The sequence below is a fragment of the Talpa occidentalis genome, unplaced genomic scaffold (genome assembly GCF_014898055.3).
Source record: "Talpa occidentalis isolate TD23 unplaced genomic scaffold, MPIMG_talOcc4v2.1 talOcc4.7, whole genome shotgun sequence".
In the NCBI taxonomy this organism is placed as follows: Eukaryota; Metazoa; Chordata; class Mammalia; order Eulipotyphla; family Talpidae; genus Talpa; species Talpa occidentalis.
The window spans coordinates 90,884,529-90,910,898 of NW_023605083.1; the positions used below are offsets into that span (position 1 = coordinate 90,884,529).

General features: G+C 49.2%; 3 protein-coding genes across 4 annotated transcripts; 1 reads left to right on the plus strand and 2 right to left on the minus strand.

Annotated features, from left to right (window-relative positions):
- The first annotated feature begins 324 nt into the window (after nucleotides 1–324).
- On the plus strand, nucleotides 325–3,901 carry CXCL16 (C-X-C motif chemokine ligand 16). Its single transcript, XM_037491965.2, has 5 exons — nucleotides 325–530; nucleotides 880–1,018; nucleotides 1,311–1,411; nucleotides 2,800–3,174; nucleotides 3,594–3,901. The coding sequence occupies exons 1-5, from the start codon at nucleotides 461–463 to the stop codon at nucleotides 3,638–3,640; spliced, it is 732 nt and encodes a 243-aa protein (XP_037347862.1). The 5' UTR covers nucleotides 325–460; the 3' UTR covers nucleotides 3,641–3,901.
- Nucleotides 1,483–6,213, minus strand: MED11 (mediator complex subunit 11). Of its 2 annotated transcripts, XR_008549744.1 has the most exons (4): nucleotides 6,068–6,213; nucleotides 5,738–5,868; nucleotides 2,996–5,230; nucleotides 1,483–2,501 (listed from the first exon to the last, which is right to left on the minus strand). XR_008549744.1 is itself a non-coding variant. In XM_037495138.2 (3 exons), the coding sequence occupies exons 1-3, from the start codon at nucleotides 6,150–6,152 to the stop codon at nucleotides 5,093–5,095; spliced, it is 354 nt and encodes a 117-aa protein (XP_037351035.1). In that variant the 5' UTR covers nucleotides 6,153–6,213; the 3' UTR covers nucleotides 1,484–5,092. The 2 variants fall into 2 exon arrangements, 1 of the variants encoding a protein (XP_037351035.1); XM_037495138.2 differs by having other exon boundaries at nucleotides 1,484–5,230.
- Nucleotides 6,214–16,424: 10,211 nt separating this feature from the next.
- On the minus strand, nucleotides 16,425–24,843 carry ARRB2 (arrestin beta 2). Its single transcript, XM_037495137.1, has 15 exons — nucleotides 24,732–24,843; nucleotides 21,766–21,796; nucleotides 21,144–21,204; nucleotides 20,997–21,041; nucleotides 20,590–20,786; nucleotides 20,264–20,323; nucleotides 19,817–19,884; nucleotides 19,547–19,682; nucleotides 19,235–19,319; nucleotides 18,912–18,984; nucleotides 18,518–18,655; nucleotides 17,612–17,695; nucleotides 17,441–17,520; nucleotides 17,276–17,330; nucleotides 16,425–16,988 (listed from the first exon to the last, which is right to left on the minus strand). Exons 1-15 carry the CDS (start codon nucleotides 24,752–24,754, stop codon nucleotides 16,895–16,897), a joined length of 1,230 nt encoding a protein of 409 aa, XP_037351034.1. The 5' UTR covers nucleotides 24,755–24,843; the 3' UTR covers nucleotides 16,425–16,894.
- Nucleotides 24,844–26,370: the final 1,527 nt, after the last annotated feature.

Below are 26,370 nucleotides of genomic sequence, written 5' to 3' on the forward strand. Positions count from 1 at the left end.
AGCCGCACCTGCCTGTCAGGTGCCGGGAAGGGCCTGGGTGCACCCGGGGGCACTGAGCCAAACCGAATCATCCTGTCCTGCCACTGCCTCCTAATTTGTCTGGCCTGGCCCCGAACCCCGAGTTTTCTTTCGTTTTCCCCAGACATTCCTGACAGCCCCACTAGTCGGAGGCTCTGGGCTCGGCGCGGGGGCGCGGGGGAGGAGCTCCGCCCCCCGGGGTTTCCCCGCCGCGGGAGGGAGCCACGCGGCTTCGACGGCGCTCCCCACCTCCCGCTGGTCTTTGGACCCCGCGGGCGGGCCGCCGCCCACGCCGCCCCCGCCGGAACTCCGCGCCCACCGCCCCTCTCCCCCTGAATCTCGGGTGGAGAGGGAGGAGGAACCGAAAGTCGTTGAGAAAGCCAGTCGGAAGTCACTCCCGGGAGCACTTCAGGGAGTCAGACGGCGGGAGGGAGCCCCCGAGATGTGGCGCGCCGGGGTCCCGCAGTTCCGCGTGCTGCTGCTGCTCCTGCTGGCGTTGCTGACTCTGCCAGGTGCGTCAGAGGCGGGGCTGGTGCCGGGTTCCCCAAGTCAGGGGGAGGGGGAAGGTGTGGGGGGTACTGGGTCCTGTGGGGTTGAGTTAAGTAAGTGGGGAGCCAGTCGCAACCACTGTCCCCAAGGCAGGAGGAGGGCCAACAGCCCGGTGTTGGGGACGAACTGGGATGGCACCCAGGCTCAGATGGGACTGTGGACATCTTTGTGTGGGAGGGGGATGTGGGGTTGAACCTGGAGGTCAGACCCTTGTGTCTGTAGGAGAGGCTGTAAGGGCAGGTGGGTTGGAAGTTAAGTTACAGCTGAGGAGCCCTTTGACTTGACCACCTGCTGACCACCTTTTCTGCCCAGGGTATGGCAACGAGGGGAGCGGAGTCGGTAGTTGTCCTTGTAATAGCCGCGTGCCTTCCAAATCCCCTCCAACGGCTCAAAAGTTAGAACATTTCCGAAAACACCTGGAAGGCTATCTGCGCTGTGTCCGCGTGGTCAGGTAATTTCACTCCCAGCTGGGAGGGCAGTGCAAACCCTCCCTGCCAGGTGCCCCCAGAACCCTCTGGTAAAACTGGAAAACTCCTTCTGAAAGGACCTAGCCTTTTCATCAGGTTGTGCTTGCCTTAATTCTCCACACCTTCATTTCCCTGTGCACCGCCCTGGACTTTCCCAGTCCCAGAAGAAATGAGTGTTCTCAGGAGTGACTTCATGTCCTTGGCATGAGGAAAAAGCTGGGAGAAAGTGGTGGCAGCGGGAGGAGATTCAGCTGAGACCTGGTCCTTCCTCCTCAGGTTCCAATTTCTTTTTGGCACCCGAAGGCAACGCACAAGTGTGTGTGGGGGCAGCAAAGATCCCTGGGTATCGGAATTGATAAACTGCTTTGAGCGAAAAGGTGAGAGCTTTCCCCTTCTCCATAGGCTCTGTCTTTAAGGCTCAGTGGCCTTTTACCTATGACATATCATTTTCCTAGAATCTTCTAGGTACTTTCCTATTCAAAGTACTGTCACTTAAATCCCTGTTTACAAACATCTTTCACTATCACTTTCATGACTTTTGCCAATTCATCCTGTTGCCTGTGCTATTGTTTTTCTTTAAATCCAGGCACTGTTTTTGTTTTCCAATATTTTATTAGGAAAATTCACAGACATATACAGTGTAAAAGCTGAAAGAATTGTACAGGGAACATCCATACACTTACCACCTACACCCTATAATATTTGATTTTTGTATTTTACATATTTTCTATAACAATAAATACATTTGGTATTTACATTGAGCTCACAGCATTTTAACTGTATTTCCTTTAGTGTACACTCATCTGTTTACCCATCCCTCCACTTATCATCGACTGACTTTATTTTTTGATGTATTTCCATGTAAATTGAAGGCATGACTATACTTCATCCCCAAACATTTCAGCATGTCTATTATTAAATAGAGTTCAATATTTTTATTAATTTTATTGGTATAAATTTGACAGGTATGTAAATTTAAGGTGTACAAAGCATTACTGTGATACATTTATATGATGTAATATGATTGCCTTTGTAACAGTATGTATCACTTTATACAATTATAGTATATTATTGTCTATTTTCACTATACTGTGTGTTAGATCTCTATGGCTTATTGCAACTACGCATTGCAAGTTTAAGAGTTCAATATTTTGTTGTCCCTTTTTTCTTTTGAGGTAAAATTTACATATAATAAAATGTAAGTGTATACAAGTAATTTTTGAAAAACTTAAACAGCAACTTGTCCTAAGCAATAACATCTGCCAAGTCATAAATTTGATGCACTAGTAGTATTTTCCTCCTAAAATAAATATTCAGTCATTGAAGTACAAAATGTTTTCCCATGTTCCAGCTGTCTTCTGTAGCAGTGGTATGCGTACTGTCCTTTGGATTACACAGATCTACATCATTTCGTTGACTCTTCCCAGCTACCTTGCCCTTAGTACTGAAAATATCCTCACTTTACATCTGAAAGGAAAGAGCCCCAGAGGGGTGAAGAGACTAGGGGCAAGGTCACATGGCTACTCTGTGGCAGAGCCAGGGTTCCAACACAGGTCTCCCTTCCCCAGTTCAGAAAGGCATGCTCCTGCAGTGTTTCCATGTGATGGTTTGCTCATTTTCTTCTCCCCGCTTTTCCCCTCTGCCCATACCTTTCTCTCCTGGCCTTCAGCGTTTCCCTTGATGTTCTCCTTGACCCACTACCCTTTCCTCTACTTCTTTACCCTGTTCCCTCATAGCCCCGATTTCTCACTTCTTGCCTTTCTAGAATGTGGACTTGCTTACTTTGGGAATATGGCCCACCAGAAGAGATTACATCCCTCCACGGCCCAGGGTCCTGAGTCCACAGAAAGAACACCTTTGAATATCAGCACTCCTGTCCAGATGTACCTCCCACCCACCTTGCAGCCTACCCTTCAGCCCAGCCTTCTAGCAGAAACACCCTCCTTGGACAAAAAGCTCACCTATTCCAATGAAACCATCGATTCTAGTCTGGAAACTAGGGACAGCCAGAAGCAAGACAAAGTGCGTTCTGCAGTGCTGGTACCAGTGCTGTCCCTCTTGGTCATCACCTTCATTCTCACCAGTGTCCTCACCTATGTGCTGTGCAAGAGGAGACAGCAGTCACTGCAGAAGTATCCAGGTAAAATGGGCCTCTGAATCCCTCCTCCAAAGGACCCACATTTTCCCCAGCAGGGATCCTTCCCCAGGGGGGTCAAGTGACTACAAAACTGCCACAGGCAACACATAAGCATACTGTTGCAACAGGGTTCAAAGGCCTTGAGGAAGAGTCAGTCAGAAACTGCAGAATTGATGGGGAGGGAGGGAAGTTGTCAAGGTTCCAGGAACCAGTACTTGTCTGATAAAGCTTACAGCACATTAAGATGGCAGCTAAAGTACTCTAGCGGGAGATGGAGCTATGAAGGAAGGTAGGAAGCATTCATTTAATTCATAAATCTTTGTGAATGGGTCATAAGGTTAATATTATGGGGTCTGATTCTTCAGTTCAAGCTGTCACCCCCAAATGTCCCTTAATCTCAGCGCTCATCTCTTCTTTTCCAGGTTTGGAGTTTGATTATGCACATGTGACACCAGATTTCAACACTTAAGCTGAGAATAGAAGTTTGTGAGGGCATGGCCTCCCTGGTGGTGCAGGGGTTAAAGATATCGCTTTCAAGCTATCACCAGCCATTACCCACATGGTACAGCAGACCTCTCCTGCCTGCTCGCTGCTCCCCTCAGCAGTGTATTTCAGTAGATCTGCCTGTTCTGCTCCCCACTCTCTCTGGTGAATCCTCTTATCTACCCCCCACCCCCCCGCAACTCTGGCTTATACTCATTTTTGTACCCATAAATAAATATTTTTTGAAATACGATGTTTGTGAGGGTAGATTGTGATTTGTTCAATGTAATGCATTTAATACTCCAACAATCATGGTAGGCACTCTACATGTGTTTGTTGATAACTAACACAAGAATTACAAGCCATTGCCTTCTCTTAGATAGTCTGGATTTTTTTCAATACTATAATATAGAATATGCCTTTTCACAGAGTAATATCTTGGACAAGTTCTATGTGTGTTTTTTAACTATAAAATTTTTTTTTTTTTAACAATTATTGACTCTTTCCACAGACACTGGCCTTGTAACACCTTGTCATAATTCCTGCCTTCAGCTTCTCTGCTGGTGGTCCCTCTTGTCCCAAGTTTCTCTGCATACACTATTCCTCCCAGATTCACGCCTCTCCCACTTTGTCCCCTGACTCCACAGTAAAGGTTTGGGTTTTCCCACCCTTGCTCCTCAGCTGGTGATATACAGACAGGTTTCACTTCCTCAATCCCTTGTATCATCCATATATGCCCTAGTGAGAGTCTGAGTTCCTTGTTTTGCTACTGTTTTTATTAAAATCCTTAGTTCGTGGGTTTTTTAAAGATTTATTTTTTATTTATTTATGTATACAAGAAATGGAGTATAGGCCAGAGGTGTGGGGGGCGAGAGGATTCACCAGAGACAGAGTGGGGAGCAGAACAGATGGAACTACTGAAATACACTGCTGAGGGGAGCAGTGGGTGAGACAGGAGAGGTCTGCTGCGCCATGTGGGGTCAGCTCCCTGGCCGGGGATCAAACTTAAGCCATTGTGGTCACAGTGCTGAGACTTAACAACTAGGGCACCAGGGTGGCCCCTAAAATCCTTAGTTCATGTTTTGTCTTTTCTAGTGAAGAATGTGTCTTCACTGGGTCACATTGTGGGAAGCCTGTGACAAGGATATGTGGGAAATGTATGAGGAAGTGGGCTGATGTCTGAGTCTCCACCTCTTGTCTAAGTCAGTGCTTTTGTGAAATGCAGAGCAGGAGCACTCTGCTGGACCAGCCAGAGCATAGTTTTGGGCAGTCTTAGTCTTTATGTTACTCCATTCCCACGTGTATCTCTTTGTCCCCATATATTTGACCAACAGAGAATGTATGAGGCAGCTCATGCTCCTCATCTTACAGGTCTCCAGGTTCAGGCCCAGGGTGCAGATGGTGGTTTCCCTCCAAGTTCTTGCTCCATCTCCTTGGTCTAGTTTTCCAGCATCTGCTCACAGGTTCGGGCTACATCACTGAGCTTAAGGCGAGCATAGTCCACTCGTTTCAGGGCCATTTGACAGTCTTTCCTTGAAGAGTAGCTGGAGCCCTCATGGGGTTGCCCTGTGGCCACCTACAGGATAGTTAGATTGATCAATGAAGCACCTTTTCCCTTAACCATCCCTCACATGGGTCATGACTCCTCCCATTTCTTCCTTGAGTTTGAACCAGTCATGCCACCCGGTGGCTGGATGATCTGGAGCAAATCACTTAATTTGTTAGCCTCATCTGTAAGGTGAGGTTGACAATAACTACTTCTGACAGTTGGAAGATTTGGTAAAATACTGCAATCCCGCCCCATTTCTCAGAATGTAGACACCCAGAGTTTGAGGCCCCTGAGGTCAGCCAAGTTTCTAGGGACGAAGTCGTCTGGCTTTGTTTACATGCCTTCTCCCAGGATTTCCCCATCCAGCTCATGTGATGCCGTCCAGCGAAGTAGGAACAAACTCCCCGAGAAGGAGTCATCATCCCACCCAGTCGCGTTGACGCTGGCTTGGAGGCCTCATCTTCCCACCCTTGAATGCGAAGGCTAAGAAAGCAAGCTGGGGTGGGTGCGCAGCACCTCCCACCACATACACACCTGGGTGAGGTAGCGGATCTGCGCCGACAGCTCCGCCTCCACGCGCTGCACAGACGCGATAAAGGCACTCGCGTGCCGGTCTAGGAGCCGCTCGTTGGTTTTTTCTTTGGACAGTTCCAGTATCACCGTACCTGCCAGGGCGGAGAAAGGGCGGGGCTACCTGAAGAAGGCCCGTACAGCCCCGCCCCTGGGCCAGCCCCTTCACCGCCTTTTCGCATGCGCCGTGCAGGAACTGCGGCTCCCTCCCCAAGCCAACCCCTCTCCTGGAGTCGCGTGGGCGCTCGAGCGCGCCCTACTCCTTGCGCCTCCGGTAGTCGTCGTATCCCGAACCTGCACTTTGAAGAATGGCTCCGATTTCCCGTTCAATGTCTTCCAGGCCGCGTAGTCGCTCGTTCGCCAGGCTGTAGGTAGCCATTGTCACCCTAGGAAGCCACCTTTCGCAAAAGGCGATGCTTGAGCCCGGAAGTGGCAATCGCTTTGCGCCTGCGCACAGAGTTCTTCATAAGTACTACAATTCCCATGGTGCTCAGCGCTGTCTCGCCTGTCTCGAGTCCTCCGGTGAACTACAAGTAGCCTGCGCGCTCGCGGTCTGCGCAGCCACCACAGACCGCTTGTGATAAGAGACTGTCGAAATAGCCCCTAGCCTGGGGTTTTTCAGATATGTTCATCTTCACGCCACTAAAATGAGGTCTACACTTTATTTCTTCTACAAGAATGTATTGAGCGTCTGCTGGGTGCTAGGTGATGATGGTGGGAGATCTGGAGTATTTCTCCAGGCTCGACAGCTGTGGACCCTATGTCTGCCCATCCTGCCCCAACAGATGGGGCCTGGGGGAAACTCAACTTGGTGAGTGTTACATTATTCGCCCTAGCGTTTGCCCTGGATAGGAGCCGAACTGACACACAGACTGTCAATATAGTCTTAGATACTGGCTTCTTTCAGCCTTTCCCCCGTCCCTGTGTTGCCTATTATGTGTTGGGCCCTGGGGATACAAAGATGAATGAAGTAGACTCTCATGTGAAGGCAGGATAGTTGTGGTTTTTTTTTTGTTTGTTTTTGTTTTTTGGGTTTTTTTGTTTTGTTTTGTTTTGTTTTTTAAGAGAGATGCCCAGGGAGTATCGCTAGGAGCACAAAGAAGGGATTCTGGGAGGAACCGTTGCTTGAACCATACATGCAACCAGCTGTTCCTCACCAGAACTGAATCTTAGGGGGTTCAACCAGTTGGCTGAGAGATTGGAGTGGAAAAGATAAACGGCATGGGCAGGTGCATGGTCCTGGGAAGGGCTCTAGCACGTTAGAAATACAGCAAAGGGATTCAGTTTGGAGTGAATGGAGTGTGGCAGTGTTAGGTGTGACAGTGATGGACTTGAATGGAGCCAGAACAGGAAAAGACTTGTAAGTTATTTGGACTTTATTTTCACGACATTTTGAAGCCTTTGAAGACTTTTAAAGAAGTGTTTTACGACCATATTACCTTTTAGGAAAGATCAACCTTGACAGTTTATAGAAAATTGAGAATAAAACCAGTTTGCACATGGTTAGCAAATGAATGGAGACTTTCAGTTAAACTTAAAGAATCTAGCTTTTAATGTCACTCCTTTTCTAAATCCTAATAAGTTAAAAGGGTTTTCTAAAGGGGAGAGACAATAATAACAACTTTAAATTGAAAGTGGAAAATAGAAAGGTAAGTGAAAACTGACTTAGCAGAGGAAGTGGGAATTAAGCCAGTAGTGAAGGAAGCTTAGAGTTAACTTGATTTACCCTTAAATTAGTGGCATCAGATACAACTGGGGCCTAGAGGTGTAGGTATTACAATTAGGAGGATTATTTGAATCCTCTGGAGCTCCTCTTTTTCTCCTCCTACCTCAGCAGCTATTCTCCTATATATCAGATTACTGGAGATTTCTTTGTTGCAGATGGAAAACAGAGGGTCTTTAGTATGGAGGGCACCTGGGCACAGTTGATTGAAATAAGAGATTAAATGAAAGTTTTAGTGAGTGGTGGTTTCTAGAACTCTGGCAACCGGGATTATACCTTCCAGGCCAGAGAGTGAAAGACTTATCTAGGGTATTTGGTTGGTCAGGTCTAAGGCCTAAGTGTATTAACATCAGTTGCCCAACAAACCATTTAGCCAGATCATCCCAAAGTGAAACCCACAGTTGGTAAATCCCTGTTGTGTCCATAGATCTTCTAGTCAATTTAATACCCCCACCCTTAAATATGACAAGACTTACAAATTGATTGTAGATATTTGAAGAAAACTTTCTTTTAAAAAAAAAAAACTATGGTTTTTGAGTGTGATTTGACAGACTTATTTTATTTTAAAGATTAATTTATTTATGCATACAAGTACAAACCAGATGTGTGGGGGTGAGAGGATTCACCAGAGACAGAGTGGGGAACAGAACAGGCAGACTGACTGAAATACACTACTGAGGAGAGCAGTGGGCGAGACAAGAGAGGTCTGCTGTGCCATGTGGGTAGCTCCCTGGCTGGCCTGGGATCAAATTCGTGCTGCAGAGGCTGTGTATAGCTTCACAGTGCTGTGCTTAACCCCTTGCACCATCAAGGAGGCCCTGAAGAAAACTTTCTAACATGAAAAGCAGAGACCAAGATAAAAATACCTTAGAGAGGGCCTCCCTGGTAGTGCAACAGTTGAGCCCTGGGCTGCGAAGCTGCCCGCAGCCTCCGCAGCACCGGTTCAATCCCCAGCCGCAGGCGAGGGTCCCACATGGTGCGCAGACCTCTCCTGCCGCGCCCGCTGCTCCCCTCAGCAGTGTATTTCATCAGTCTGTCTGTTCTGCTCCCTGCTTTGGCTCTGGTGAATTCTCTCACCCTCCCACGCTTCTAATTGTACCCAGTGCTTGTATAAATAAATAAATAAATCTTTAAAAAAAAATACCTTAGAGAATATAGAATAAAACTTAAGGGCCTCCCCGGTGGCGCAGCGGTTGAGCGCTGGGTTGCGAAGCTGCCCGTGGCTTCTACGGCGCCAGTTCGATCCCTGGCTGCTCCCCGGCCACCAGAGGAGGGTGCCACATGGCGCGCAGACCTCTCCTGCCGCCCACTGCTCCCCTCAGCACTGTACTTCGGTCCTTCTGCCTGCTCTGCTCCCTGCTCTGGCTCTGGTGAATTCTCTCACCCTCCCGTGCTTCTGACTGTACCCAGTGCATGTATAAACAAAAAACCAAACAAACAAACAAATAAATAAATAAATAAAAACATGCCTCTATTAAAAAAAAAAAAAAAAAACTTAAGTGAAAAAAAACCCACCATTGGGCCTCCCCAGGTGGCGCAGTGGTTGAGTGCTGGGTTGCGAAGCTGCCCGCGGCCTCTGCGACACCGGTTCGATCCCCGGCTGCTCCCCGGTCACCGGAGGAGGGTCCCACATGGCGCGCAGACCTCTCCTGCCGCCCGCTGCTCCCCTCAGCAGTGTACTTCAGCCCTTCTGCCTGATCTGCTCCCTGCTCTGGCTCTGGTGAATTCTCTCACCCACCCGCGCTTCTGACTGTACCCAGTGCTTGTATAAATAAATAATAAATAAATAAATAAATCTTTAAAAAAAAAAAAAAAAACCCACCATTGATGCTTTTCATAAGAGATATTACAATGAAGAAATGAATCCAGAGAGCACACTTGAAAAACAAAACTGAAGGAAGGGGGCCTCCCCGGTGGCGCAGCGGTTGAGCGCTGGGTTGCGAAGCTGCCCGCGGCCTCTGCGGCGCCGGTTCGATCCCCGGCTGCTCCCCGGCCACCGGAGGAGGGTCCCACATGGCGCGCAGACCTCTCCTGCCGCCCGCTGCTCCCCTCAGCAGTGTGCTTTGGTCCTTCTGCCTGCTCTGCTCCCTGCTCTGGCTCTGGTGAATTCTCTCACCCTCCCGCGCTTCTGACTGTACCCAGTGCATGTATAAAACAAAACAAACAAACCAGCGAACAAATAAATACAGCATGCCTCTATTAAAAAACAACAACAACAAAAAAAAAAAAAACTGAAGGAAGGAATGAAAAAATCTAGTAAAGGGATCAAAGAGAAATTAAAGCACTCTCTCAGTAAAGCAAAAGAAAAGAGATGGTGTCTAGGGAGAGAAAAAAGATGGTTTATAGGGAGAAAAAAAAGATAACTAATCTTAAATTCTGTAAGGAAATAAAAACAAAACAAAAAATAAAACGTGAAGACCAAAAAACTTTCTAAGAAGAGAACAGAGAAAATGAAGAGGAAGAAAGGACTTGTGCTTTCAGATTAAAAGGACCCATCAAGTGCCCAGTGTCCTGATAAATCTTGAAATATCAGAATACTGGGCTCAGAGAAAAAGGTCTTTCAAAACCTTGCAATGTGAAAATAGACTACATGCTAAAGATCAGCAATCAGAATGGCTCTGGGCCTCTTGATAGTTACACTCCACACTAGACATCAATGGAGCAATGCCTTCAATATTTGGGGCAGAGAGTTCCAATGTAGAATTTAGTACTTCAGCTGTGCTAGTAGGGTGAAGGCTAAAAAATGCAATGACTCAGCAAAATAATACTTCATTTTGTCTCATAGAACAGTTCAGTGTGGGGAATTCCGTGTGCTTCACAGATCATACCATAAACAAGGCGAGCAGTACAGTTCTGCTAGCCTTTAGGGTTTTATACTCAAAAATGTGGTCTGCACACTAGTGGCATTAGCATCACCTAGAAGCTTGTTAGAAATGCAGAATTTCAGGCCCTACCCCAGACCTGCTGAATATCTGTGTTTCAAGATCTGCATGCCCGGTAAATTTGAGAAACATTGCTCTAGGGCTTTGCTATCTGCAATGTCAAAACTGGATTGCTGCCATCCCTGGGTAGCAGCTGGCAGGAGCCGGGTAGAGAAAATGTGTAGGAGGCACACCTGTCTCAGGTCTGGCTAGGAAATGGCCCATATAATTTATACTTACGTTCCCTTGAAGAAAACTTAGTCATATGGTCTCACCTAATTCAGTGATTCTGGGAAATCCAGTCCTTACTTAGATGGCCACCTGTTGTTCTAGTACCAAGGAAGAATAGATTTTAGGGGTATCTGGACCCTCACAACAGCCAAATTATCGATACAAAGGTAGAATAAAGACATTTTGATATGTGTAAGTTCTTAAGTTTTTCTCCTAAATGCCCCTGGGAGGAAGTTAAGAGCTAAATGCAGAAGAGAAAGATAGGAAGCCAGAAAGTAAGGCCTTAAATTAGGTGAACAGGAACCGTGGTTTATGGTGAAGGGAAATCCAGATCAGGCATGAAGACCATCCAGTTCAGAGTAGAGCTGATTAGAAGGCTCCTAGAGATATTTCTTCAAGGAGATGAAAATGATGAAACTTATTTTGAATGAATTGAGGGGATATACAGACTTCTGGAGGAGAGTATAGGAGGGACTTAGTAATAAATTCAGAGAACAAGCAAATTTTTAAAATAAAAGCTATTTTGGGAAAGCAAAGTTGTGCAAGAACAGAAAGACAATCATAACATAACACATGCCTCTGCAATGTATATTTTCATAAGCATAATCATGTAAATGCTGAACATTGATCTAACTCACTGCAGTTGATAAAATTCTCTTGGGTGTATAGAAAGTGTTTCATGGTCAGGCAAGGGGACCTACGGGAGCTCAGTCTTCACCTTGTGTGGTAGGAAGCCAGCAGACAATGCTTAAAATGAAAATAAAGCAGCAAAATAAGCATGTTTAGAGACATGGACGTAATTACCAAAAGAAACATATAAAGTAGGAGAAAATAGTTGCCTCTGAGAAGGAAATTGGAGAAGAATGGGTCTACTTTTTTTCTCACTTAAACAGTTTTAATTTACTAATCCTCTCATGATAAATCTATGTATCTGCAGAATCTTTACCCCTTCGCTTTGCTAGCACCAAAATTGGCCTTTGCTGTCCCCTTGACTTTCTTCATTCTTTTCTTGAGTTCCTTTTGCTATTATCTTGTCTTTTTTTTTTTTTTAAAGATTTATTTTATTTATGCATACAAGAACTGGGGTCTAGGCCAGAGATGGGAGGGGAGGTGAGAGGATTCACCAGAGACAGAGTGGAGAACAGAACAGGCGGATCTACTGAAATATACTGCTGAGGGGAGCAATGGGTGAAATAGGTGAGGTCTGCTATGCCATATGTGGATTAGCTCGCTGGCCAGGGATCAAACTCTTGTCTCAAGGCTGGCTATAGCTTGACAGTGCCGAGACTTTAACCCCTGCCGCCACCAGAGAGGCTCTGTTTTGTTTTTTTCTTCTCCTACTGGCCATGTCTTGCAATCCTATGTTTGGGTTCATTTTCTTTGCATAACCCAAGGAATTGTAAATTATACCAAAATCAGTTTTCTTGCCACCACCAGAGTGGGTTCTGAATCCAAATACCAAGATGAGGGGCCTCCCTGGTGGCGCAAGGGGTTAAGCACGCACTGTGAAGCTATACGCAGCCTTAAGTTCAATCCCTGGCCAGCCAGGGAGCTACCCACATGGCACAGGAGACCTCTCCTGTCTCACCCACTGCTCCCCTTGGCAGTGTATTTCAGTCAGCTTGCCTGTTCTGCTCCCTACTCTGTCTCTGGTGAATCCTCTCACCCCCAGCACCTCTGGCCTGTACCCCAGTTCTTGTATGCATAAATAAATCTTTAAAAAAAAATACCAAGATGACATTGGGTGGTGGTGTGCATTTTAGCTAGTTTTTCCTGAATTTGTTTAAGGCCCTGTTCCTTTCCCAGGGTGAAGGACGTCAGTGATCATTTCTTTTCACTAACGCAGTCGGTAGGTTATCATTTCCCTGTTCTAGATAGTTACTGTGTTGTTCACGATGATGGTGGATCCTCAGGAGGCCAAGGAGGAAGAGTGTACTCTTTATTGTAATAGGCCTGTGTTTCTATCTGACTCCTGAAACTATAACTTTGAAAACTAAAACTAAACAAAAATGAAAAAGGAAAGAGAAGTATGCTTTACTGTGAAAGAGACCCAATGTGAAAGAGAGTCTTTTCTTTGGCTACCTGCCTTCCTTTCTCCCATCTTTATTTCCTTTAATAGGTGAGACCTGTGTGGGTTTGTTTGCCTTGGAGGAAGAACCAATGGAGAGAGGCTGAGGTTGAAGAGAGGGGGGTGGTTTGCTGAATCAGTGTCTCAGGGGAGGTAGTGGTGGGGTGGGGGGAGCAGTGTAAGCACAGGTGGAGGGATTAGCTTTGAACTGGCGATGGCATCTTAACCTGGGTTGTGTAGGAGAACTGGTGTAGATGTCAGTGTTTGTAGGAGGTGGGAAATTGAGATCACTCATTCCTCATAGCCTAATCTCTGTGAAAAACAGGTCGCTATGAGTGTGAGGAAGGATGGGAAAATTAGTAGCTAGGGTGGAAGCAGGAGAGAGATGTGACTGGAGACATTAAGAGGGACAAAGGGTTATCAGGTATTGCAGGCCCAGCCAAGGTTAGAAACCCTGTTTGTAGTGGCCCCAAATCTGTATCCAGCACCTAGGACAGTGCCAGCACCGATGATGTGTTCAAAAGTATGTGCTGAGTGAACAGGTAAGTTTGGTTGTGTGATTTTTCTGTCAGTGCTCAGCAGCCCTGTGTTGGAGTGGAGAAGGGCAGGGTGATGTCTGGACAGAGCTAGGGTGAGGTTTGAGAACAGGTATTATGAAAGGGAGAGAAACAGAGTGCTGATGAGATAGTGATTGTTATGGTGACCTTGACTTTTAGCCTGGGAAAAAAAGGAAGTCTCAAACTGTGAGAAAACAGAAGGGCCAAGAGGTTTGTGACAAAAAAATCAAGAAGCCATAAAAAGGTGATCATAATTGACTACATTGAAATAAAAAAGTTATGAATCAAAAAAAAAATACTAGGAGCAAAATATTTTGAAACTGAAGGTGATGGTTGCACAATACTGTGAATGTATTAAATGTGACTAAATTGTACATTTAAGATGGATAATTTCCTTATATGAATTGTACCTCAGTAAAAAGAACAAAAATTAGAAACAAATTCAAAAAACAACTGACAAACTGGAAAAAAATATTTGCAAAATATATGACTAAGGGCTTATTTCTTTACTATAAAAAGAGATCTTAGAGAACATTAAGAAGAACAGCATCAACCCAACAATCAGTTTCATCTTCACTAGTAAATGGAGAAACACAAATTAAAACTAGGATGATACCATATTTCGACTGCTTGCCTAATGAAGTAAAAAAGATGCTTTTTAAAAAAGATTTATTTATTTATGCATGAGAGCTTTAAAACATTTTTTAAAGAAAAAAAAAGACCAGGGGCCTCCCTGGTGGCTCAAGGGGTTAAGCAGCACTATGAAGCACTCGCCAGCCACTGCAGCATGAGTTCAATCCCTGACCAGGGAGCTGACCCACATGGTGCAGCAGACCTCTCCTGTTTCGCCCTCTGCTCCCCTCAGCAGTGTATTTCAGCTGATCTGCCTGTTCTGCTCCCCACTCTATCTCTGGTGAATCCTCTTATCACCCCACATGTCTGGCCTACACCCAGCTCTTGTATACATAAATAAAATAAATCTTTTAAAAAAATGTTTTTTAAGTCACTTGACTTTTTTGACCCATTAATTCTACTTTTAAGAATTTGTCCTATAGGGGCCTCCCTTTGGCACAAGGGTTAAAGACTCGGCACTATGAAGCTATCAGCAGCCAACACAAGTTCAATCCCCAGCCAGGGAGCAACCCACATGGCATTAGCAGACATCTCCTGTCTCGCCCGCTGCTCCCCTCAGCAGTGTATTTCAGTCATTCTGCCTGTTCTGCTCCATACTCTGTTTCTGGTGAGTCCTCTCACACCCCCCCTCCCCCCCACACCTCTGGCTTACCCTCCAGATCTTATATGCATAAATAAATAAATCTTTTTTTTTTAAAGACAAAAATATATCTGCAAGAATAACTATTGTTATATTGCTGACATTAAGAAACATGTGACCATCCCTCATGTCTATTAATGGGAAACAGGTAAAAATAAATGCCACCTGGGTAATGCAAGCTATGCAGGTCTTTAAAAGGAGGCAGATCCTATGTTTAGTGAAAGGAATGCTTTTCTAACTACACTATTAAGGGAAACTGTCCTGCTAGTTTGCTAGTAGGCTAGTATCTGTATTTAAAACAAAGGGAAATATACAAGTCTGACTGAATCTGAAGAATATCTTTAGAAGAATAATCTAGGAACTGGTGATCATGGTTGTCTTTGGAAATGAGAAATGGGAGATTGGGTATCAGGGGCAGGAGCTTTTCGCTATTTACTGTTTGGGTTTTTTTTTTTAAAGTCACATGTTTTATCTTCCAGAAAAACCATTAAAATATAGTTAAAAGAAGGCATTGCTTCTTAAAAGTGTGTCAAGGATTCTTCCTGGGACCTCCCTATTGAATCAGTCTGGGAAGGTTGAGTCTGGGACTCTGTTTATTATATCTCCCACAGGATTCTGATTCACCCGAAAAAATTTGTGATCCGTAGGCCAAGAGATCAAAGGTCAAGGACAGCTCACGAGAGTCAGGGGATGCTGGAGCTTCCTCTAGGTGATAAAAATGAGGCGGTGCAAGGTAGGCTGCTACTGTGTGGGATAAGCAAGGTCATTGGCATTTCGGCAGCACTTAAGGCCTGTGAGTAAATGATGATTTAATTAGATGCCGAGAGTCAGTGCATAAAGGCCTGTGTGAGCTGCCTCATCTGGAACTACTTTGTCCCTGGTTGGCTGTCTCAGTCCTTCTGGCCTCTCAGTCCTGAAATGTGCTCTGTTCCTTCCTGCCTTCACACATTGCATGGAATGTTCACATTCTTCCTCAACTTCCACTTCTCTGTTCAATGGTCATTTCCTCCAGGGAAGTCTCCCCCCAGCCCAAGCCTAGGTCAGAAATGGCTCTTGTACTTCTAATTTGGAGCACAGATATTGTAATTAGTTAATTAGGGAATGATTTTAATATTTGTTTTGGTCACTGCTAGGTCCCTATACTATGCCTGACATATACTTGGGACTTAAAATCAAGATTGTAGAATGAATCAATGAACCTGAAGAGAAAAAGGAGAGAAAGGCTGAACTGCAGGGGTGGGAGTGGGCGGTGGAGGTGAGCAGTGTCAGTGGAGTATTGTGTTGCTAACTCCTTTGGCTCAGCCTGGGATTTTGGCCAAGCCTCAGGGAGCCTCTGATGGACGTCAGAGAGCAGCAGTTGGATGTAGCAGCTTGAAGCTCTATGGCTGCCCAAAGCCTTAGCTTCTGAGCTAGACTATAAGCACCAGATGCCACAGATATAACACGGGGTTTCTGCCTTTTAAGGCCCACAGCTGTGGTCCTACTGCACCCCGGAATGGACTGCTTGAGCAACCTTAAGGAGCAGTGGCAACCTACACACTTAGTCACAACAGGTCACCATGTGGCTGTGGGTGTTGGCCACAACAAGGCAGAACCCTCCACAGCTCCCCAGAGCTTCTAGTCTGTATGGGAAATGAGTTATTATTTCTTCTATATGAATAAGTTTGCTTTGTGGCTTTACCAAACTGTGCCCTTGAGTTTGGCCTGACCAAATCAAGTTTTGATGTTTACCTTGGAGCTCAGGCATAATCCAGTCATTCAAAAAAACATTTATTGACAGCCTATGGGGCCAAATGCCAAAGAGGTGCCCAGACGAACTGAGTCCTCACCCATGGATGAACATTCCACCTGCTCCTTAAACACTACATAGAACACACACTCAGTAAAAGGTTTATTTTCTTCTTTATGCTCAGAAACAGAGAGTGGCTTTCACCCCTCCCCTCCCCCAAAGGGTCTCATCTCAAACGAATGGGAGGCAGAGTGACAGGAAGGGGTGTAGGTATGAGGCTGAGGTGGGAATTTTCTCCCATTTTCCCTCTATCACTCCTCTTTTCAGTATCCCTCTCCAAAAATTTAGGTGTGAACACAGCTTGCCACCCATAGGGGGAGGGGTTGGGGAAGCACAGCTGCTTTCAAAAAACTAATGCCCATGTTCAGCAAGAGATGGATCCAGTGCGTATCTAGGGGGACTGGGAGAGGTGGGGGGAGGGAAGAGATTGGCTGAGGAAGCCACTGGATGGAGGAGAAGGGAAGAGAGGCTGGGACCCTCCCCACAACAACAGTGGGGTCTTGGTCCTGCCCCTACCTCTCCCAGCACCATCCACTCCTCCCTCTTCCAGCCCCCCTTCCTAGCAGAATTGGTCATCGTATTCCTCATCCTTCATCCCCTTCAGCCGAAGTCGGGCAAAGTCCTCAAACACGATGTCGTCATCTGTGACATAGCTTGGTGGTGGAAAGGAAAGGGTGAGGCAAGGGCCTCACGCGCTCTTCCTGACTTCCCCACCCCCCTCCTCATACAGATGGAGGTGTGAGAGCAGCACTGGGACCAGAGGTGTTCCCAGAAGGGACAGAGGGCAGTAACAGGGCAGCTCACAAGGCTAAGTCATCTTGATCTGATGCTTCAACTATCCCTCCCCCAAAGGGGAAAAAAAGAGGGTCGAGAGTAGACCTTAATACAGAATCTGTCTCAAGAGGACCAAGAGTAGGAAGGCAGGGGAAGAATTTCTTACTTGGTATCAAATTCAATAAGGTTGGTATCCACAGGGGCATCTGTTTCAGGAGCAGCTGAGGGGAAGAGAAGGGGTGGATAGGCGGGTGCTGCAAGGATCAGCTTTTCCCCCACTGGCCTTGCTCAGGTCCCTCCTTCAGGGACTTGGGGTCGGTGGCACACTCACCTGACTGCGGCCTGGGGAGGGCGACATGGTCATGGGGCTTGGGGTGCATAAGAACAAAAGGCAGCTCCACGGAGACATCCCTGGGGAGGGAGTGGCGACATGAACAGACAGTGACACAGAGGCAGAGAAAACCACTCTGACCTCCACCCCAGGTTCCCTCACCATACTCACCCGCCACGAGACACCACCAGCTTCACCTTGACCCTGTAGGACACCAGGATTCCCAGCACCTCCTTGTTGGCACCCTCTTTCACACTGCAATGGCAGGGGGAGTTGGACCGGGGCCCATCACCCGGCACCCTAGCCTGCCCTGGGGGCTCCCAAATCAGGATTCTGAGCAGACTACAGACTTGCACCAGCACCAGGGGGCTCCAGCAGCTATTAGGAAGTGAAATCCCCCACAACCTTCCTCTGCTCAAAACCCTCCCCTCTAAGCTACAGGCCTTGTGACCTAACAGCCCTCACTGTCTCGCTCTCTACCAGCCCTCTGGCCTCACCTCCTATGCCTCTCCTTGCAGATCATTCTCACCACGCTGGCCTCCGGGCCTGCTGCTGTACTCCCTACAAAGGCACCAATGGCGGGTGAAATCCAGTCCTGACTTTGTGAAACTGCTGACCTCCATGAATGCTCTTGTCCAGGCACAAAGGCACCAGCATCCAGGAGACAGACCAGCAGAGCTCTGCCAGTCTCGTCTCACCTCTGAGTCTTTGTGCTTGCATCTTCTCTGCCTGGAACACTCTTTCCTGCACATCCACATGGCCTGAGTTTGTTGGGTTCTTCCTCAAAATTCACCCCGTATTAGGTCTTCTGTAGCTGCCCTATTTAAAGCTAGCATACCTAGCCTCTATACTGTATATCTCCCTTCTCTGCCTGGCCTTTTCTCTTTAACACCTGCCACTAAACATGCTGTATACTTTACCATTTACCTCATTTGTCTGTCCTCCCTCCCCCAGAATGTCTCTTCTGCTCACTGATAATTCCTGGTGCCCTGGACAGAGCCTGATCCTCAGCTGGCATTGAGCAGATGTCTCCTGGGCTGCAGGAGACGCCCCACCCCCGAGCCCAGCCCCACTCACATGGTGCTGGAAGCCAGGTTGGTGTCCTCGTGCTTGAGCTTCCCATCCAGGGCAAGACCGCGCTTCTCCCGGTTGTCGCTGAGCAGTGGGGTGATGGTGTACACCTTACAGAACGTGGAGCTGGGAGATACCTGGTCGCTGGGGGTGGGGGTAAGAGAACAAGGCTCTTGGAAGGGCCAGCTCCCACCCCCCAAGCAGCCTCTCTCTCATGACCAGCCCCTTTCCCTTTGGGTGCAAGGCTCAACCTGCACAAGAAAACAGCTCAGAGCCCCTGACTATGGAGGGAAAGCCCTTGGAAGTGGAGATCGTTTGGGAAGAAGTCCACCCACTTCACCTTCTCTGGGGTCTACACTTCTCCCTTGAGGTTGGAACTCAGAAATGTTCTGATACTCACTCTTGTTCGATCTGAGCCACAGGACACTTGTACTGGGCAGTGCTGAAGAGGCAGATGTCGGCATACTGTCTCACTGTGGGTGGGTGGAGTTGAGCAGCTCTGCACAGACCTCAGACTATAGCCCAGCCCACGCAGCTCGACCACAAGGTCGGGGGCCCAGCCCAGCCCCACCCCCAAACCCTACTTCTTTGACCCAAGAGCCTAAATTCTTTGGGTCCCGGTGGATCTCCCACACTGGGGTGTTCTTGGGCTGAGATCACACCAGAAGCCACTTGTGCAGCAAATCCCTCCCCTAAGACTCCCTTTCAATCCCCGCCTCCTACCAGAGACTCTGATCTTCTTGACGGTCTTGGTGGAGTTGTTGGTGACATGGACATTGACATTGAGAGGCTCCCCGTGGTAGTACAGCTTTTGAGGGGAAGGGGATCAAGTTAATCTGATCTCTTTTTTCTGGTTCTGTTATTAGTGTTCCTCCTATACAGACATTGCTTGGCCTCCTCCCTCTAAACCCAAGCTCCCAGCAACTCCCCACACCCAGCTGAGGCAGCCTCCTTTAAAAACACTAAGGTAGCTTTGACATGCCCGCTCAGGGGCTAACCTGCACAGTGGCACCTGTGGCACCCTCTCACACCTACCTCCTTATCCAGGGAAGCCTCAAGGTGCAGGGACCGGTCAGACATGAGGAAGTTGCGTGTAGTTTCAGCTGAAGGCTGGGGGCCGGGCTTCTCTGGGGCAAACTGCACCTTTCGGATCACCAGACGCACAGAGTTCCTGGGGTTGGGGACGTGGGGTGGGAGGGATCAGTTCTCAGACACTCCCAGCACCAGCTCCCACCTCCCACAGGGGCCTGGGGCTCCTGGGAGTGGGCAGGAATGGTCAAACCATAGGGAGGTTTCCTCTCTCACCTTTTGTGGCTTTTCTCTTCTAGTGATTTGGCACAGAAGGCTCGTATCTCAAAGTCTACCCCGCAGGCCTTGGGAGGGGGGAGAAATCTTATACAAAGTCCCTGCTACCTCCACCACCATGCCCTCCCTTCCCTCTTCCCAGTCTTGGTAAGGACCCTGGCCCGATCTTGGTCTGAGGAGTGGACAGCTGGGGGTCTTCCTCTGAGGCGTGGCACGTGGCCGAGGCTCAGTCTTGGCTATGCAAGGTGAGCCCCTGCACCCGGGTACATGCAGGTCAAGAGAGGAGGCCATGTCACACTGACCACACCACATGCCCCATTTTCACTGGGGATATTTCCTGACCCTTTTGCCCATCTTCTCAACAGCCAGCCCCCTCTCAGGTGTGCTCCCAGGCTCCTGCTTCACCCTGTTTAGCCCCACAAGCCCTCAGAGCCAGTCCTGTCCTACCTTCCCTGTATCCTCTGGGCCTGGCTGCAATGTGACAGAGCAGGGCAGATTCTGGGGTATCTGTGGTGGAGGAAAGAGAGGCTTCAGTTCTTCTAGAAAGCTTCCAAATCTTCTTTCCAATCTCAACTTAAAAGGCTAGAGGACTCCTCAGGAAGAGAAAGGAAGAAGTAAGGGGACCCTAGAGAGGAGGCAGAGAGGTGACCCTAAGGGAGGCGGATCTAGGGTCCTTTCTCATTGTTTCTTCCAGATCTGCCTTAACAGGTGCCTCACCCCCCAAACAAAGTTCCAGACCCTTTGCCCTGCAGAGGTTGTGGGGGCATCCTCACTGTGAAAAAAAAGGGGTGGGCATGCTGGCCCAGCTTCCTCAGCAGCCGGTCCTGCAGGCGGGTAGGGGGCCGGGGTGGGTTAGGCATTGGGGGGAAGGCCTGATAGGTGGCGATGAACAGGTCTTTGCGGAAGGACAAGCCCAGCACATCCAGGTCTTCACGGCCATAGCGAAAGGCGCAGGTGAGGGTCACAAACACTGGCAAGGGAGGGCAAGGTGGGATAGTCAGGAGCCTCCCTTCTCCAGCCCCCCAGTACTTAGCAGCAACTTGCTTGCATAAAACTTGCCTTCTAGTCCTGGCTTCCACCTCAGCCCTCCATCTCTCTGGGGCCCCTCTGAATGCCAACCCATTTCACTAACCCACCTATCTCCCACCTCCCCTTGGGTCCCTGGACTTGGGGCCAGTACCTTTGCGGTCCTTCAGGTAGTCAGGGTCCACAAGCACCACGCCATCTAGGAAAGGGATGCATGAGTTCATTTCCTGTCTTTCCTCTGTTCTTGTGCCCAGGAATTTCCCCTCTTGATGTAAATGATACCACCTTCTGGAATACTCACCTACAGGATCCACTTTGTCCAGGTGGTCTACAAAGTCCCGCTTGCCCAAGTACACTGTGAGCTGTGGATGCAGAGGAACCACAGGGAGGATTGGGTAGGAGGGTGGCAAGGTGTCAGGAAGGAGTATGCCAGGGATTCTTTCCAGTAGGGTTAGAAGGGGTGGGTAGGGGTTTCCCAGCCTACCCAAACTTGAGGCTTTTTAGCAGCTCCCTAAAAATCTTTTCACACCTCTGTCCACAGGGGGGTTGTGGATCACCCAGCCTTAGGCAGCCATTAGCAGCTTCATTCCTTTTCCTCAGGGGGCTCTGGGATAAACAGGCCATACCCTGAGGGGCTTTAACTTTTCCCAGGCATCCTAGGTTGGCTGCAAAGAGGGCTTCCAGGGGCTTATGGACCTCTCCCCTTTGGTCTAGCTTAGGAAGCCAGCCCTCTGGGGTTCAGGCAGAGCAGCCTTTGCAGCAAGGGGCTTCAGGTGGTATATGGGGGTGGAGTGGGAAGGTTGGCCAGGAAGTTGCCTCTTAGCTGTCACAGGAAGTGGGGAGCTAAGGGTTGGGGCTCAGTCTAGAAGCAGGCCAGGCTGTGTAAGGGAGGATCAGTGCAGCAAGTACCATGGGAGACTCACCTTGCAGTTCGGACTCGACTTCTTGAAGACCCTAATAAAACAGAAAGGGAAACCCCACTGCCTCCCTCAGACTTAGCAGGGACTCCCCCAACACCAGAACCTTATCCCTCCCCAGCCTGAGAAGCACAATTCACCCAGGATTCCTGTCTGAAGACTCTGGGACTCTGCCCAACCCTACCCCTTCCCACTTCTTCCCAGAAGGAAAGGTAACCACAGGTCCTTCATATTCCCAACATGACAGCCCCTTGAAGCTGCTTGCCATGACAAACCCCCTCTCTTGTGAGGGAGGATTAGCCCTCTCTCCAGTCCACCTTCACTAGTTCCCCTCTTCCCATGGCAATGGCTGCTGGGTTCCTCAGGAACCACCAGGCTCTTCCCAGAGGGTCTACCTCAGGGGGACCTGAATGAATAGCTTCCGGCAGTATCTGTATTAGACTAAACTTCCCATCTTCTCTGGTCTCTGCTCTAAGGACAGCTGGATTGGAAGTAATGGTTGCCTCTAAAATGGCTTCTGCCATGGGTACTGACCCAGTATACTCTGCTAACTTCCAGTTGCCCCCATCTCTGATCCCATCAGCTTAAGAGCCTATTTGTTTTTCAAGGTCTAACTCAGATATCATTGCCTCCTTTAGAAAGCATGTTGAACCCAGGCCCTTTAACATTTTTTTGGAGGAGTTTCCTGTAAATACCTCATTTATGCTTTATTTGTGGTGTGACAGCATGCAACACAGTTAGCTGTGTATAATCTGTCTCCTGAGATAGGACTGTGAGCCTCAGATGCTTTATTCATTGAAACCTCTCCAGCACAATGCCAGCCACAAGACAAAAATGATGATGCTGGCTAACATTTATTGGGTAAATACTCCGTGCCCAGCAAGGTTGCAAATGCTTCATATAGGTTATGTCATTTAATACTCTAAACAACCCAAAGGTACAGATCCTAATGTCCCTACTTTATAGGTAAGGAAACTTTTTGCTTAAGGTCACAGTGTAAAGCTGGAATGCAGATATAGATGGACTGACTCTGGGTCTGTTCTAATCACTACACTATTAGACTCTCCTGCCTCTGTAATTAGCATCAAGTTTGTGGATCTGAAGGGGATTCAGTTGCTGCAACAATCTAGGTCTGGACTCTAGCCATCGCTGGGAGGGCAGGGAAGTGTCTGACAACCCTTACACTTGTGCCACCCATGGGCCTGTGCTTTGCTGCACCACCTTATAATCTACTCTCAACCAACTCTGCCTCAGCAATGATCCCTGGGAATGGTCCTCAGAGAGTCGAAACTGAAATCCTGCCAAGCGGTCTATCCCTTCTCCAACCCCACCCCACCTCACTTTCTGTTACAACAACCTCACTTGCCCCTTCTATCTAGAAGGCTAAGCTATCCAAAGGCCATAAGGCAAAGGGCATGGAGGCCCCCATCTGATAAGAGAGTAAACACGGATATGGTGGCAACTAGAATAAGTTCCTACCTCCTGTCCCAACTTGGGGGCTGATTGCTATGGCATCATTCAGTTCTCCCTCCCCTTTGCCTCTGGTTTTAATTTTTGTCCCAGTTTCTTCCTGTTAGGAGGAAATGGCACAGGCTGTGACAGCCATAATCAGTTGGCCCGCTGAAGTGTGACTTTGGAGTAATTGCTCTGGAGCAGCTGCAGGGCACCTGCCCTTTGGATCCTAACCCAAGCAGACGACGCCTGCCAGGCTCGGGAGAAGCAGCACATGTATATGAGGCAGGCCAAGGAGAGGTGTGTGTGTGGGAGGGTGACCAGGGAGGTGCCCAGGGAGGGGAGGCAGCAGAAGCAGATGCCCCAATCACACTTCCTGCTATTCTCTCCATTTCCTGTGGCCCAGAATTTGATGGGGGTGAGGGGAATTGTGCCAAGTCAGCAGTCACCCTTTGGTCCATCCATCCCCCTCCCTCAACCACACAACGGAAATGGGGGCCTTCCTCAAGTTGGGGACTTCCCCTTTCTCTGGGGCGTTTAACCCCTAATCCAGGACACCAATCTTCCCTCTTATTATCTCTCTCCAGTACTTGGTGCTCAGAAAACTGAGTTCTCATTCTCTGTGGGTGGGGGGGCTGGTGAGACTGATAACATGTTGTGTAGAACCAGTGACTGCTCTGAACCTATTCCTGATCCCTCTTGGGTAGAGGCATGTAGCCCCAATCTTTTCCTCATTTACTCCTCATTTACTCCCCAGGGATTCAGGCAATCACCCACTGTCCCCTTGGGATGTTGGGTCACAACAGGAAGTGGATTTTGCTAGAGACGGGAAAAAAAAAGAACTCGGGGTGTCAGTGGAAGGAAGGAACCTCAATTGCACAGAAAACATCCGGGGAGTGGATGGCGTGCCCAGGGCAGATACTGCCTCCCCTTACCCCCGGGAAGAGGGGCAATGCCCAGAATCGGGGAGGGCCACCACGCACTCTGTTCCCCCAAGATGAAGCTGTTGCTCTTAGCAACCCGAGGGAAGGCAGAAGTTTGGAAGTGGAGCCACCCGGCCCTCGGGACAGGTGGGGGCAGTCCGACTGCCAGTGGGGTACTGAACAGGAGGCTTTCCAGGCACCAGTCTAGAGGAATCTCCCTACCGAAGTATAGCCTCCCCACACCCGACCCCTCGGGGGACGGCCACCTGCTCCTCCTTCCTCCGCCCCTGCATCTCAGCCCGCACCACAGAACCCAGTTGTCCGGCCCCCACATCCCTGTGAGAATTCACTTGCCGCTTTCCTGATCCCTTCTAGTCCTAGCTTTCTGCAGGGGCTCTAGCATGCTTCCCCGGCCCTCTCCACCCCCCACCCCCCATTATCCTTGAGGACCTAGGCGTGCGGCCCCTGATAGCTGCCCCCTAGGGACCCAGGCGTCCGGCCCCCGGATTCTCTCCGGGGTGTCCTCGTCTGGAGACCATCCCGGCACACGCTCCGAACCACCACCCACGCCCCGCCGCGTGGCCCCACCTCCCTTACCTGGTCCCGGGTTTCTCCCCCATGGTGCGCGCGCCCGCCGCCCGCCCGGTTCGCGGCTAGCTTGCAGCTTCCCAGCCCGCTGCCAGGTCCCTGCTCCTCCCCGCGCCACTGCGCACGCGCGCCCCCGGCTCTTTCTCCTTTCTCCCCTCCCCTGCAGCACCCCCCCGCTCGGATCCTGGGGAGCCAGAGGCAGATGCGTCAGCCCGGATCGCGCGCGCCGCGGCGCTGCCCGCCCTCTGCTTAAAGAACCGCGCGCCGATTGGCTCCGCCCCCGCTCCTTCCGCACCCGGTCCCCACCCCACCCCACACAGCCCTCCCCCGGCGAGCGCCCGCCCCGCTCCCCGCCCCCCGGGCTCCCTTAGACGCTGACTGGGCCTGCTTTAATGAAGGGGCCCGCCCCCAGGAAATTAGGGTCCTCTGATTGGCTCCTGAGTCCAGAACCCGTAGGGGGTCCCCTCCCCTTTGTTTGCTTTCTCGGAGCCGGTGGAGGCGATGGGGTGGGAGTGGAAGGAGCTGAAGCTCAGTCTAGGGAGGAGGCTTAGGGGAAGCACACGTGGGTGGCCGTTCAGTTGCGTGACGCCCGCCTTAGCGCGCGCCACTTTCCCGCTTACCCCGGCTCTTTGCAGCCTGGCTTTGGCACCCCCCCACCTTTTTTTTTGTGTGTGTGTTGTGTCAGCTCCCCCTGGTGTTTGTCTTTGATCTTCGCACGGTTACTTTTCCCAATTTCTGACTGGATCTGCTCTCCATCCATACTCATTGCAGTTCACATCTGCCCACTTATCTACCGCCCCCAAGCCCCGTGCATGTATCCACCCATGCAGGCACACCTAAGTTTATACTAGTCTTCATGCTAGGCGAGGGGTACACAGACGTGAATTAGCATGGTCTCTGCCTTCCTAGTATAGTTGAGAAGACATAGCAGGTATTTTGATCCCAGGAATGCTTATAATAGAGGTATGACTCAGAAGACAACCAACCACCAGCGTTTGACTGGGGCGGGATGAAGGGAGAGCAGGCTGCCCAGAGGAGGGGACCTTTGAGGACAATCCTTCTGCAGTGTGGTCAAAAGTAGTTAAAGGAGGCCTCCCCGGTGGCGGCGCAGCGGTTGAGCGCTGGGTTGCGAAGCTGCCCGCAGCCTCTGCGGCGCCGGTTCGATACCCGGCTGCTCCCCGGGTCACCGGAGGAGGGTCCCACATGGCGCGCAGACCTCTCCTGCCGCCCGCTGCTCCCCTCAGCAGTGTACTTCGGTCCTTCTGCCTGCTCTGCTCCCCGCTCTGGCTCTGGTGAATTCTCTCACCCTCCCGCGCTTCTGACTGTGCCCAGTGCTTGTATAAACAAAAAACAAACAAACAAATAAAATAAAAACATGCCTCTATAAAAAAAAAAAAAAATTAAAAAAAAAAAAGTAGTTAAAGGACATTCTAAAGAAAGAATGGAAAGGCACATGATGTTCTGAAGTCTTTGTGGGATTAGATGGCAAAAGATAAGACTGATGAGGACGACTGGACTAGAAAGTGAAGGATTCTGTAGAATAGGTGAAAGAAAGAGACTAAGGTACTCCCTGGAGGAGGACACGTGGATCCAGTACAAGCGGTTTTTCAGCTGATGAGTGGCATGATGAGATTTCTTTCAAGAAGAT